The sequence below is a fragment of the Carassius gibelio genome, chromosome A12 (assembly GCF_023724105.1).
Source record: "Carassius gibelio isolate Cgi1373 ecotype wild population from Czech Republic chromosome A12, carGib1.2-hapl.c, whole genome shotgun sequence".
Lineage (NCBI taxonomy): Eukaryota > Metazoa > Chordata > Actinopteri > Cypriniformes > Cyprinidae > Carassius > Carassius gibelio.
In genome coordinates this window covers 14,807,762-14,822,172 of record NC_068382.1, presented here as the reverse complement: position 1 = coordinate 14,822,172, position 14,411 = coordinate 14,807,762, and the positions used below count along the sequence as shown (strand labels likewise).

Here is a 14,411-nt window from a genome sequence, read left to right as displayed (position 1 = left end):
TGTATGTATATGAGATGCATGTCAGAAAAGACAGCTACTTTTAAATAGCCTCCAGTAGAGAAAGATGTCTTTTGCCTACAAAAAAAGGAACTAGTTAAATATCCACTATAATGACCCCCCCCCCCCCCCCATTTATATACTACTTGTTTTGCTCTATAAATTGTTGATTATCTTACCAAAATAACAGGAATCATACAAAATGTATGTTATGTTTGATTTAGTACTGACCTGAATAAGATATTTCACACAAAATGTTTACATAGTCCACAACAGAAAGTTTATTTATTTATTTATTGTGATAGTTGTTCATGAATCTCTTGTCTATCCTTGAATCTCTTGTCTATCCTGAACAGTAAAACTGTCCATTGTTCAGATAAATCCTTCAGGCCCCATAAATTTTTTAGTTTTCCTGCATCTTTTGAGGTTTTGAACCCTTTCCAACAATGACTGAGGTGTTTTTTGAGATCCATCTTTTCACACTGAGGACAACTGAGGGACTCATACACAGCTATTACAAAATGCTCACTGATGCTCCAGAAGGAAATGTATTTCATGTGAAATATATCTTACTCGGGTCAGTACTAAAAAAAATAACATGATGCATTTTTTATTTTAGTAAAATCATTAACATTTTTCAGATACTGCAAAGCATGTAAAATTTTTACCACAACTGTAAACAGTTTAATCAGAATGCACTCATACCTTAAATTTGTGTCAATAGTTGTCAGCAAAATGGTGTAAGATCTTCCAACAGGGGATAACTGCAAATCTATTCAGCCAACTACTGACCTCTTGAGCCCAACAAAGCAACAGATAAGCTCCTATCCAAGTGACTTCATTTTATTAAGGTTTTAGTAGCTATGATGCGTCCGTGACACGAGGCAATTTGTTGTGCCCCCAGTGGTTCATTGTATGAAGTCAAGGAAGCATTTGATAGTTTTCCATATAAAACAGGTATATCTGTTTTTTGGATGAAGTTCTACTAGCCCTTTATGACCTTCATGGCAGTAGACCTGCTGAATGTAAGTATGAGACAAATGGTGAGAAAGGTTGAAATGTTATGTGTGAAAAACATAAGACCATGTTAAAGATGCATGCTTTTGTAGATGTACACATTGATGTCCCCTAAAAATACATTCCACAAAATGCAGAATATACACAGTGTCTGTGTGTGTGTGTGTGTGTGTTTTATATATATATCTCTCTATTCAGATGACATTTCAGCAGGTAAAAAGCAACCAATGAGTCAGCACCGCTGAATTTAGCCCCTACCTGCTCTTATTATTGTACTGACTTTACACACATTTCCAGTAGCTCTTTGCCGTAATTCATTTTTCCAGTACGTCAACTTTAGAGCTTTAGAAGCTCATTCAGTACAACATAAATGCTGTAATTCTCATGATTTACTGATCTATAAGATCCTTAAAAGGCCCTCCAAATGATTAAATGATCTCCTGGTGCCCTTGATTTAGTGATTCACGCATTCTTTGTGAAGCAAAGATGCTCAGATATATTACAGCCCATATAAATTACCTATAATAATTACTCTGAATTTTATTTTATTTTTTTATGCACAAAGTCCTGACATTTCCCTTGTGGTCTGGTGAATGGGTTTACAGCTGCATGCCAGTAATAAAAGTAGCTTCTAGGCAAAATTACAATTTCTCTTTTGCCATACGTGTATAACACATTAATGCTCTGGGTTCAAATTAAGCTCGATCAACAGAATTTTTGGCATCGTGTTGTTGGCCAAAGAAAAACTAAATCTGTAACTCAGAAAAGGGGTGCTGTTTTGGGTTTAGGGCCAATCTGTAAACATTAAAATACTTACTGTTTTAGGACAACTGCAAGATGTAAACAATTTGGTTTACAGTTCCTACATTGTTGTAGCGAGTTCCCTCATCCTGGTAAATTTCCTGGCCTGAAATTTACAAACACACTTGCGCACACTGAAATAGTGTGGCGCATGTGCTCTTAAAACAGCCATGAGCCAGTTTCAGGCAGCAGTTACAAGACTACAGGGAGACCGAGATACAAAAAAAGGGTCAGCAGAGGAAATAATGAGTGGAGGATAATGTAACAGACAACAGAGAGGGATATGAATCAAACTGACCTAAAGCTATTGTGTATTGTCTCTCTGAACTCTCTCTGATCTTGCGGGGGCTTGCAATGTGTGTAGCATCTGATCTCTATGGTGTTCTTTCCAATTATCTGGAGAGGTTTATGAATGTCTGTGTATTTTTTTAAGTGTGTTAAATCACTTTACCTCTGAAACAAGTCTCTTTGCTCATCTTCCCCTATTGTGTCCTTTTTGGTTCAAATTGCAGCTCTACCTTATGGCTGTAAATTATAATTAGCCACATTGTCACCACTAGATGGCAGCAGTGTGCTTTGCGATTATCAGATAGCAGCATATGATTGAATCTCAAGCATACCTTTCATTGCAATAAGGTGTTTTTTTTTGTTGTGTGTGTTTTTAAAAAAAAATCTTTTTATTTTTTATTCTCCATACGGATTCTTGTTCCACAAACCTGATACTGTGTGATCTATATAGAGGCAGAGCAAGTATGGTGCCCCCACCTTCTTTTTTCCATCTCAGTTTTTCATTTGTTTTTTCGGGCCACTGTTTACAGGTCTTTGGGGTGACATAAAGGTTTCAGGTGCTTTCGGTGCTGCAGCATGGATCCGGGCAGGCACAGGCCCTAGACGGAAAAAGCAGAAATTGGAATTGATTTTAGAAATGTTTGGGACTAATGTATGTTTCTTTCAATCTGTCTCTTTGCTGCTTTTTCTGTTCCTTTGCCTAACATCTTCCAACTTTGAACCATTAGATATTAAAGATATTACAATTAGTTCAGTTTGAAGGGCTTATCCTGTTTTACCTACTGTAAAACCTTTTATTTGTATATGCATGCTTAAATGAGAACCTCTGTACTTTTGAATATAATCTTTTATTATATTTTAATAATATCATGTCTTTTGTTATCTTTTGTAGATTTGCCAATGACATAACCAAGGATTTACAGGGGTCGAGTCGGCCAGACACAGCGCTGCTGGATTTTTTGTTAACTTCGTGAAGTTGAAAGGAAGCAGATTTGGCAGTCACCATGCCGGCCCTCTCCACCAGAGCCGGCAGTGAGATAGGTACCTCATCTTACACTTCATACTGTACCTTTTTGTACCTTAGTAAGATCCTGTAGTTTAACCATCCAAGCTTGATCAAATGACAGCTTCGGTTTAATAGTTTAATAGTGTTTTAAAGGCCGTGTTACAGGGTTAATTTTCAACGTATTTGTGCAATTTGCTTGTTTTTAATAAACATTTAAACTGTTATCCAATGTATTTTATGCTGTTGAGTATCACAAAACGGAATATAATACAAAAAAATAGGTACTATCTTACAGCGGTTTGCAACGATTCTCCTTTCCCCCAAAATGCACTGCATTACGTCACGTTGGGGAGAGAATTTACCAAAGCCCGCTTTGAGAGCATTGAGAGATGAGTAGTAGATGAGAGTATTCAGAAAGCGTAGATTATAGATAAATAGATAAATTCATAGATCCAGATAGATGGATAGATATCGACCAACAGCGACCAAAACGCACTCACTTCCCTACAGCACAAGCTTTCCAACGCAGTTTCCATGGGACAGCACCCACACAAGCACCTGCCAAACACAGCGACACACACGTGGCTACGTTTGCAATAACTTTTTTAACGGAGGAAGAGATAAACGCTTGGAAACACCCATATAGCTAGCATGATGCCTTCTATTTCTAGATGACAAAGACAAAGGTTACCGGTACTTATCTGAACTTACGTCATGATCACTGCCACCAAATATAAAGAAAACTTTGATTTTTCACTCGATGCTATTCAGTGACCGTAAAAATAAATATATGTGTCATTATTGTGCACTGCTGCTCGTAGACTAGCTCCAGTGCTCATTGCTGCTTTGCTAAATGATAGCAACTCACCAGGACACTTCACCAACTCTCCACTCATTCTCCTCGGACCATGCATTTAATTGGCTTTGACGGACATCAGTTCTTGGCAATTCCTCATTTGCCCTCTCACGTCTGGCAGGTTTGTAATTATACGTCTGCGGGCCATCATACATGTTTGCTCTTGCCACCTCTTCAGCATGGGCTTTAAGTCACACATCTAACATTTTTCATGATTTCAATTTTTTTATTATTTTATTTTATTTTATTTTTTATGTTCTTGATAGAACTTTCTTATGCTCATCAAGACTGCATTTGTTTGAACAAGAATAGTATTGAGAGAGACAACTAAAAGTAACTGTTTTCTATTTGAATGTTTTAAAATGCATTCCTGTAATTCCAAAGCTGACGTTTCCGTAGTCGTCAGAGTCCCATGATCATTTAGAAATCATTCTAATATGCTGGGTTTGGGCGTAAGAAACATTACTTCTTCCTGGGTAAGTGGGTAAGTAGGGCTGGGGAAGTCGTGTGTGTGTGTGTGTGTTCACTGCTGTGTGTGTGAGCCAATACTTGGCTGTATTTCATGTCACTTTGTCGCTTTGTGGTATGATGGTATATCATTACCGTGAAATAAATTGTCCATCTTTTAGAGGTTTTGCTATATCGTGTATTCCAGGGGTAGGCAAGTTCGGTCCTAGAGAGCCGCAGTCCTGCAGAGTTCAGCTCCAACCCTGAAAAAAACCTTTACCTACCTGTAGCCTTAGTAATCCTGAAGACGTTGATGAGCTTGTTCAGGTGTGTTTGATTAGGGTTGAAGCTGAACTCTGCAGGACTGTGGCTCTCTAGGACCGAACTTGCCTACCTCTGGCGGGAGATTTAATCTCCAAAATTGATCAAGGATGAATGCCTCTAAATTATAAGCTTGTTTCTGGCTCTTCTGGATTCTTTTTTCTTTTCCTGTTCTGTTTATTTCTCATTGAACCTCTCCATTTCACAGTGTCTACTCTGTTCTAGTCTTATTCTTCTGTATCATAAAATGCTGTTCTTTTACCCCATCGTATGTATCCTGTCTTTCCGTGTGGGTGTTTTGCTTCCTGGTGGCATTTGATTTCACTTCCCATGGGTGTCCTTGGGCTGACAACCCTCCACCCACTACCTGTAGAAAGTGTTTATGTCTGGTGTTGATCTCATATGATAAATTACTCTTGCGTCAACTGCATACTCAATCATTCTGTGCACTTCAGCTCACAGTCTGCAGTTATTCTCTCATACTCCCCCCACAATAAATAAAGTATCAATATCCATTACAGTCATGATATGTTTGCTTTCTCCTAATTCCAGTCCAGATCAGTTCTGCTCCTATTTATTTGTGTTTTTAATGATTTTATTCCTTTCATTTATTTTAGTGCATTGTAATTATATTATTTGTATTTATTTTCTGTCACAAAGTTGCACTGGGACACGAAGGCTGAGGTTACCAGAGTGATCCATATAAAGGCAGAATATCAAGAACCAGAAAACGCAACATGTGAGAACAAGGAAAAAAGTCTTAGAACTGCAGTTGTGACACATGCCAGACTTTGCAAAGAGTGACTGAAAACACGGCATTATATATAGGCAGAGTTAAAGGTGCCATCTGTCATGTCTGGCAAAAAAAAATCAAGTCATACTCCACATTCCATACCAGATGGGGGCAGTATGCCTCAATAAAGTGAATTGGTCTACTCTAGAGTAACAAACGAGAAACAGCGTAGTCTCTATGCTCCGCTCCTACCTTCACAACAACCCTACAGCCATAGCCGAAGCCTAAGAGGACGTTTTGCCTCCAGAGGAACGTTGGGTGATGTCAAGTGATATTGAAACATGACATCTTCAAGCTACTCCCCTTCACCTTCACCAGTCAATATGTTCCGATTCGTTTTGTTCATATTACATTTTGAGTTGTATATACACATTATTTGAATTAAATTAATTTAACAGACAGCATTCTGTCAACATCATTGGTAAACATCAGACAGCTGATCAAAGCTAGCGCCAACCAACGTAACCAGAGCTGCCAACTCTCAAGCATTCACTGCGAGACACACGACTCTTTTCATAGGCTTTCACGCCACACATCAATTTTCTCATGCACAGAAAAACCACGAAGCAAAGAGGACACGGAGACCAATAGACTAGACAGAGCAGGTTAGTTATGAAATAAAACAACGGGTAAGTTATAGATAGCTAATTATCAAACGCAGCTACGATTAGCCATCGCTAACATTAGCACGTTTATCGAACAGCCTTCGATACATTTCTATGTTATAACTTCCCGAAAAACAAATACACAAACAAATAAAACAAACTTCTAGCGAAATATTAACAGCATCTAACGTTAGCTTACCAATCCAAAAGAAATGTTGCAAGTTCGGAGTGGAACCTCATTTCTTTCAGGTCCATCAGTTTTCTCCAGCGACTGAAAGCAGTGCTGATGTTTACTCTGGTCCTTTTCTTATCAGATTTGATTTGTGTTTGCGAGCGCGGCTGTTTCCCTGTAGCGGGTGACGCTCTCTTCCCTGAACTGAAGTAAAGTAGTGTGCTGTACTTTCCACACGATTGATATCAGGTTCAAGTACACGCCCACAAGCCGTGCGAGTTATTCGTGTATTGCAGGTTGGCTGGTGGTTATGTTGCCCTCATATCGCCTCCCATGGCCGAAACTGGTATTACGACACCTGTCGGGCCGGGGCTAGTAATGGTAATGCTAATTAAGGTTGATATCTCTGCAGCACTATAACTTTCCATTTTTTTAATGACATCATCGCCCTTATTTCTTCTCATTCTTTGTATGCGTGTAGGTCATGTTATGGATATGTTTACCTCAATTTTTGCATATGGCACCTTTAAATGAGCAACTGGTAAAACAACTGGGCATGATGAGTCCGGGCAATGGGTTGTAGGAAATGCAGTCTAGGATAAGGTGGCAAAGGTAATCGTGACAATTTTCAATATGTAAGACAAACAAATATGAAAACATTTATTTTGAAATATTTTTGACAAGTTCTGTCTGACAGAAGCAGATAATAATCCTTTAATGAAGATGAATGTCTGTGTGACAGATTTTATGTATGAAACTGCATAAAATCTGTGCAGGTATTCTCTTTGAAACTGGAATTGTGGGTACTCTCATTTACATCAGTCCTGTTCAGAAACAAGTGTATGGCAAAATGGTGCCATTGTCCATAGAAAGATCCATATTAAGCTGCATATTGTTTATTGTTCAGGTGCTGAATCTCTCTTACAGCTTTAGCGGAGCACCGGCTGAATATAGCTGCAATGAGGGATATGACAGGAATGGCCATATTAAATTTCTTCTCGGCTAACAGTACATTTTTCCATTCTGATGTCAAGAATGCAGAGCATCTGGGAGCAGAGGACAGAACGAAAGAGAGTGAGGGAGAGAGGAACATTAGTAGCGGCAGCAGCATGCGCTTTGGGAGCACTTTATCGATTTCCAGCCATTTATCCTCCTCTTTTCCATCTCTCCCCTTTCTCTCTCTTTCCTGCCACAGGGATACAGAACTGTAACACAAGGATTTGTTGCCACTGGAATAGCTCCCTGTTTCCAATTACATCAGAATGAAAATTTCCACTTCTTTTTACCAAATGCAAGAGAACGGAGAGGGAGAAAAGTGGAGGGACAAGGAATTTCATTTATTTTTATTTATTTTTATTTTTCCCATTTTCAGAGGATAAAGATATCTGTCCATGTCAATGAGCAGAATGCATACATATATGAATACAAATCTTGAACTGGTCCCTGCTTCAGTGTATTAGCTGTAGTTTCAAAAAGCCAACTTTAATTTCAGACTCAGTTGTAGTCGTCTGTTATTTTTCTGCTGTGATTAAGCTCTGATATAGACATGAAATGTGTACTGTCACAAGGAATCAGTGTGTGATTGGCCCAAATCTTTTCTACAGGTGGCTGCTTTAGGATCACATTCCCTCCTGTTCTGACTAATCACAGTAAAATAACGTGCTCTGCGCTCCAAATATGCTCATGTTGAGGGATGGATTGTTGTTGACGTATGTTGACAAATCACTACATAGCTCTGAACAACGGACTTAGAAATGTAGGAACCAAATGACCACAATTGTGCAATTTACAAATATATTTTATTTCATTTTTTTTTTTATTAAGAATGACAAGAATGATTTTGCATATGTTTACTTTTCTTTTTTTTTTGGAGGGATTCTTTTCATCAGAGAATCCTGGGGTAATGCATCACTGTTTCCACAAAAATATTAGTATTAAAATAATAAGAAATGCTTAATAAGCACCAAATCAGCAAAATTTCTGAAGGATTATTTGTAACTGAAGTCTAGAGTGATGGCTGCTGAACCTTCAGCTTCGCCATCAAAGAAATCAATAACATTTTAAAATACATTAAAATAAAAATGCTATTTTAAGTTGTAATATATTTTACAATATTCCTGATTTGACTGTATTTTTTATCATATAAGTGCTTTCTTGGTGAGTTTAAGAGATCTTTTCAAAAACAAAACCACACACAAAAAAAGTTTTTAATGGTTGTGTACTGTGCAGATGAAGTTTCAGAAATTAATTTTAAGGTTATTTGTATAGCGATTTTTACGATGCAAATCATTGCAAAGTAACTTTACAAAAAATTAAGTTTGTACAATATTTAGCAGTAGCTTATCAGTGGTGACTGTCAGTTTATGTAAAAATGGCAGAAATGTAAGGAAAATATCTATTAAAGACGTAATCAAACGATAAAGAGCAAATAAGCTCGATAAGCTCTATTAACAATAATTATTATTTGATGCAGTCACACTTGTAGCAATATTTGTTAGTTCTGTAGGTTGTTTCAGGGTTAGCATCATCTGAGGTCCTCTGAGGGGGTGACATCATCTCTTCTCAGGTGTTCTGGATCCAGACTGGAGCTTGTGTAAATCCTAGGCGAAAACAGAGAAACAAATTGAGACCTAATTGGCATAGCGGCAGTTCCAATCAAGTAAAAATAATTTGTTTAACCCAAGTTAAAAAATAGTAATGCACATTTAATCAGATATAACTGCAGTCTAAGATTATGAGATGCATTATTTGATTGCCTGGCTAAAGAGATGTGTCTTTAATCTAGATTTAAACAGAGAGAGTGTGTCTGAACCCCAAACATTATCAGGAAGGCCAGAAAGCATGTTTGCGTGCATCTGCACTTAAAGGTTTGTGTGTGTCTGTTCGTGTTGTTAACTCCAGACATTTTGGATGACCTTGCTGTCTTTCTGACTGCCTGTGTAATTAACCCTCTCAAGGCAGACCTTGCTGATTTGCAACAGTTAAAAACTAAAAACCTTATTACTCCAGATACATATTTTACCTGGCAGCCAATAATGGTCAGTTTATGCATATCCTTTTATAGGCTGCTGGGACATGGTTAGTTGTTGACTGTTAAACTCTGTGTCCAGATGGTCAGCGGTTGGAAGAACAGTGTTATAAAGTGACTGACTAAAAGTAGTGACACTACTCTCTTAACATTTATGAGTAGCGTAAACAGCATCTCAGATGTTCACAAACAATGCAGCTTTGTGCAACAAGTGGTTTAGTTTGAGATCGTGCTGTTTTTTGATGTCACATTGCAGCTGAGGGAGCCGAGGCCATAATCAAATTTGCAACGTGAATCTAGTTTAAACAGTTACTGTAAAAGAACTGCAAATAAAAATCCTGTATTCAAGATTCCTGAAATTATGATTCATGGAAATGTTGTTATTGTGGAGCATTTTACATGTCTTTTGTAGTGAAACCTTTTTTAAATGCCACTGTTTGTGACTCTTTTAAAGAATTAGGATAAGATTTTCTAATTGTCTATTTATTAAAGTATATACTTTTAAGTAATTTGATTTCAGTGCTGATTTTGTAATATCATTTTATGTACATTTAAAAATAATAATAATAAAAAAAAATGTATCATTGTCCCCTTAAACGTATACTTGGTACTCTGTATTCAGCTTTGCACATAAATGAATAGCACTTACAGCGTGTTAAAATTTAGACTTTCTTTTTTTTTATTTGTTTTAATTTCACCTTTAGTGTAACCCCTAGATTTGGTACCTTTTGTGGCTTGATTATAATTTAACTACATACAATTGAGCATTTTAGCATGGGAACTTGGGAAGTGAACAAAAACATTTAAATTTATGGGGAAAAAAGGGACAACTAAAACCACAAAAAGAACATACTATAGGTGGCCCTGTAATCATGTTAAACAAAGAAAAAAAAATTAGCATGCAACTTTCTCAGCCAATTCAGATTTCTGTGTTTTTTTTTTTTTTTTGTATGTGTGACCTGTCGATACCGATTTTTGCAGATTCCAATTTTCTTTGTAAATACTATAATTGGCAGCATATACAAACAAATTGTACTGTACTCCTATTGTACAGTAGATCGAGCTGAACAGTGCAAATATATGCATATGTACAGATATTCTCAGGAATGAATCATGTAGAAAGCCCCTTATATAGAGAAACGTTATGCATGTTTTACACCATTCACACCCTTAGAACATTAGTTGTGTATTAGGCTGAAATTTGTCATGTTCTTCTGTTCATACTTTAGCTAAATCCATGCTGTTATTAGTAACTAACACCCAGAGAGGTTCAAGTTCAAGTTGTGTTGGTTTCTGAATCTGACAGCAGCTCTTAATAGTCATCATGGCTACCGACTGTTCTGGGGGAGGGGGCGGGGGGGGTTTGCATGTATAGAAGCATGCCAAAGATATTATGGTGTGTTTATGCTTGTTTAAACATCACAGGCATATTAATTAAACTTTAGGGATTTGATTCACAGTTCAAGTTGTGATTCCTAGAAAAACAGGAAGTAGCCAGACAAAGGGAGGAAGTGAGGTGCAGCCTGGGAGAGAACCATTTTTACAACCCTCAGTTTGACCCAGTGAGCATGCTGAAGTAAACCATGATGTTCTCATCATTATAGTAATATTAATAATAATAATAATAATTATTATTATTTTATTAGTGTACGGATGTTTGAAGACCAATAATGTCACATTGGAATGTTCCACTGGAGAATAATCTTCATAGCTTATCTGACATGCATCAAGTGTCTAATTCAGATTTTCTGGGTTTTGTTTATATCTGCCTATATTTCCTCTTTGGGTATTGGCTTTGTGTGTGTCTGGGTGTGTAATGTATTTCCTGTATTTCCTCTGCAGGTTTGTATGAGCTGTTGTCTGTACTGCCGTCTCAGCTGCAGCCTCATATTGAGCGTGCTGATGACTGCTCTTTTCTACACGCCATGTTTGGGGAGAGGAGTCTACATTCATTGGTCAAGGTGAGTGTATGTGTGCAGTGTTAGATGTAATCTATTCTTTTAGATGTGACCTAACACCATGTCAGTAAATCTCTCTCTCTTTGCATCTGTGATTGTGTTTTTAAAGAGAGTGTTGTGATGTTTGTACAGCTGGTTATAAAAAGTGGTGATCTAAAGGCACATCCAGAAAAATGTAGAGATTTAGGTTAAATATGAACTTTTTCAGGCTTGAAATAGCACATAGGTCGTATGCCATGTTGATCTAAATCTGTGGTTTTAATTGTTTTTGTAATTTAAATTCTTCTCTCTCTTCTTATTTAATTTTATTATCTGGCTTGTCTTTTTGAAAGGTTTTCACATGCCACTTTTAGAAAATCAGTTTAGTCCAGTTATGCTGTGCCTGTTTTAATAGTCAATCACTGATGTTACTGATACTATGGTACTTAGGCCCATTTGTGATTCATAGTTCACTGACTGTATGTCCTGTTGAACACTGGATTCTAAGTGTTGTGGACTGAGCTGATCTGTGCTTCCGAAGTGCTTTGTATAACAGTCTACTCGTAGCCGCAGAGGAGGTCTGACAGGCAGGACAGCAGACTGCGGTCTGAGCCAAAGACCTCTCCTCTCTTCTCTCCATGCAATTACAGCAGGGTTTCACACATGTCCTGCAGCACTCTGTTCCTCTGCCAATGTGACATTCCAAAGAGCCTTACAGGAAATCTGACACAATCTGTAATTTCCACCTAGGTTAGGGGTGCGTGCGTGCGTGTGTGTGTGTGTGTGTGTACACTGTGTGTTTCTATATAAGATGAGTAAGATAAAGGAAGAGAGTAATAATTTTGACATTTTCCTTCAAAATTGTTCTATTGAGAAAGTAAAATTATCTTTCCCAAGAAGTTTTTAGCCTTTACTATAAAGTTTGATAAGATGTATTTGTTTTATCTTTTTATTATTATTATTATTTTTGTAATGCAGCATTTACACTGATATTAATACAGATATTTTATTCTTATTTTTTTTTTTTTTGCATATGGATTTTGTCCATTTTTTGGTGCCCCCCCCCCCCCCACACACACCAACACCAACACCAACACCTAATCCTCAGCTCGTAAACTTAACCCAGCTGTGAGATCAGCTGCTAATGTCTGTGGTTTTCACCTCTTTACATTTCTGTATTTTTTATTATAAGAGGAAGCCAGATTCAGCACAGACTCCTGTATTCAGCCCTCTAGGGGGAACATGACACACCTGCGGTGTGATGGGGAAAGTTGACGACCTCATAGGACTCTGAGGTTTTGGACTGCAGTAGCATTACCTTTGTGTGGGACTTTAACAACCTTATTTGCTCTTATTTACTAAAGCAGACATAATGGAGCACAAATTATTGCTCTTTCCTGCTTTCCCACTAACGGCCCAAGTGCCCTATCTGGCCTTGTTTTATTCATTTCCCCCCATGGAAAATTTAGTTCCAGACCTGACAAACAGGCCCCTTAACCAGAATAAGATTAGCTTTGATCAGATCAAAATTCTGATTTTGAGTATAATGGTCATGAACTAAAAATGAACAATGACTGTATAACATACATTTTTAAATAAGAGTCGGTTTAAAGCCACTGTGTTGACTGCAAGTCACTTAATTGTGATGCTTTAAATACACAAAACATCAAGTCAATTTTATCAGTAAGGATTTTATTTTGCGAAAAGTGTAAATGATTGTTACAAAATATTTCAAATAAATGCTATGCTTTTTGCATTCTTTATTCATCAAAAAATTATTTTCAACATTTGATGATAAAAGGAATTGTTTATAGGATAATAGGAAAGGTAATATAGGAACAGCTTCGTATCAGAGTCAGTTATCAGGTCTGTGGAATCATAGGCCAGTTCTATTGGAAAAGGGCTACCTGAGAAAAGTATGGTATCACATTAAAGGCTTTTTGTTGTTATTAGTATTATTATTATTATTATTATTTCACTTGACCTTGGCAAACCCAGTCAAAAAATAAGTTCCACTCTCACTATATTAAGGCTTTCCATATAGAGTCAGGCAGTTTAAATCTTACACTTATCTATTTATCAGTTTATAGCACAGACGGAAATGTCTGCCCTACTGTTGAATTTGAGACGCTGAATATGTATTTGTTGGAGTCCCAGTCGCTGGCAGTTACGGCTGTACATTTTCCTACTTAACACCGAGCCACCATATTAATGTTTGCGAAGTCTCTTAAAGAGCAGCTGGTGTCTGATTCCGATTCTTTATAATCCGTATTCTGCATCCAAAATAAATTCCCAGAGTAATACAAGCCTTCTATATTCCAGAGTCAACAAATGCAGATCTCTGTACACTCATACACACATATGCTTGAGTGAGAGTGTGTATTTTTTTATGTGTGCACACATGCGTTTGTCAGGGATACTGAATGTGTTTGGGATAGAATGCAGACATATGTGGTATATGTTTAATCCATAAAACCTACTGACATATTACATTATACTCCCGTTTAGAGCATGAGTGCTTGGTTATAGACACGAGGGGCAAGGGCAAGACCTCATCTGAGGAATGTTGAAGCATTTCTCATACAAGCCAATCTGATATCATAAACTGCTTTTACATGACAGTCACCTTTTTTCTTCGTTCATAAGGAAAATGTGGGCTCTGTCTCACAATTGTGGATCTTTCCGCTGTAGTCACAATGCCGTAGCTTTCATAAATCTAAATTTGCGTATTTCAAGTGCCGCACGTACTGCCTTTCCTTCTGTTTAATGAGTTATAAAACTGGATATTAGAAATGAGGAATGCCACACATCACTGCGAAGATGTTTGCCCTTCATTTCTGGAACAGATGTGCTGGTTTAAATGTTAATGTTATTTAAGTTTAAGTTCTGAGATGTAACTTTTACGCAGAACATTAACCAGTGTATCTTCTGAACTTTTCATACAAGATGAGTTAAGTAGGTGTGTATGGCAGGGTCTGTGTAAACATCCCTCTCTGACAGGCATCTCACAGTCAAACCCATCTGTCTGCAGGCTTTTCCTGTCTTGCTCTCTGAAGGTCTGCGATCAGTTTAAGTGTGAGGTGATGAGGTGCAGAAGGGCCACTGGTGCTGTTTTGGGCCACGCAGGTCTTGGACCATCAGGG

At 37.5% G+C, this 14,411-nt stretch overlaps 1 protein-coding gene across 3 annotated transcripts in view; it reads left to right on the top strand.

Annotated features, from left to right (window-relative positions):
• Positions 1–2,995: 2,995 nt before the first annotated feature.
• Positions 2,996–14,411, top strand: part of LOC128025252 (MAGUK p55 subfamily member 7) — a gene marked incomplete at its 5' end in the record, with an annotated part of 83,438 nt that continues 72,022 nt past the window's right edge. For all 3 annotated transcript variants that reach the window (XM_052611427.1, XM_052611426.1, XM_052611428.1), the window contains 2 exon segments: positions 2,996–3,144; positions 11,174–11,292. In XM_052611427.1, the coding sequence (XP_052467387.1) occupies positions 3,108–3,144; positions 11,174–11,292 (156 nt within the window).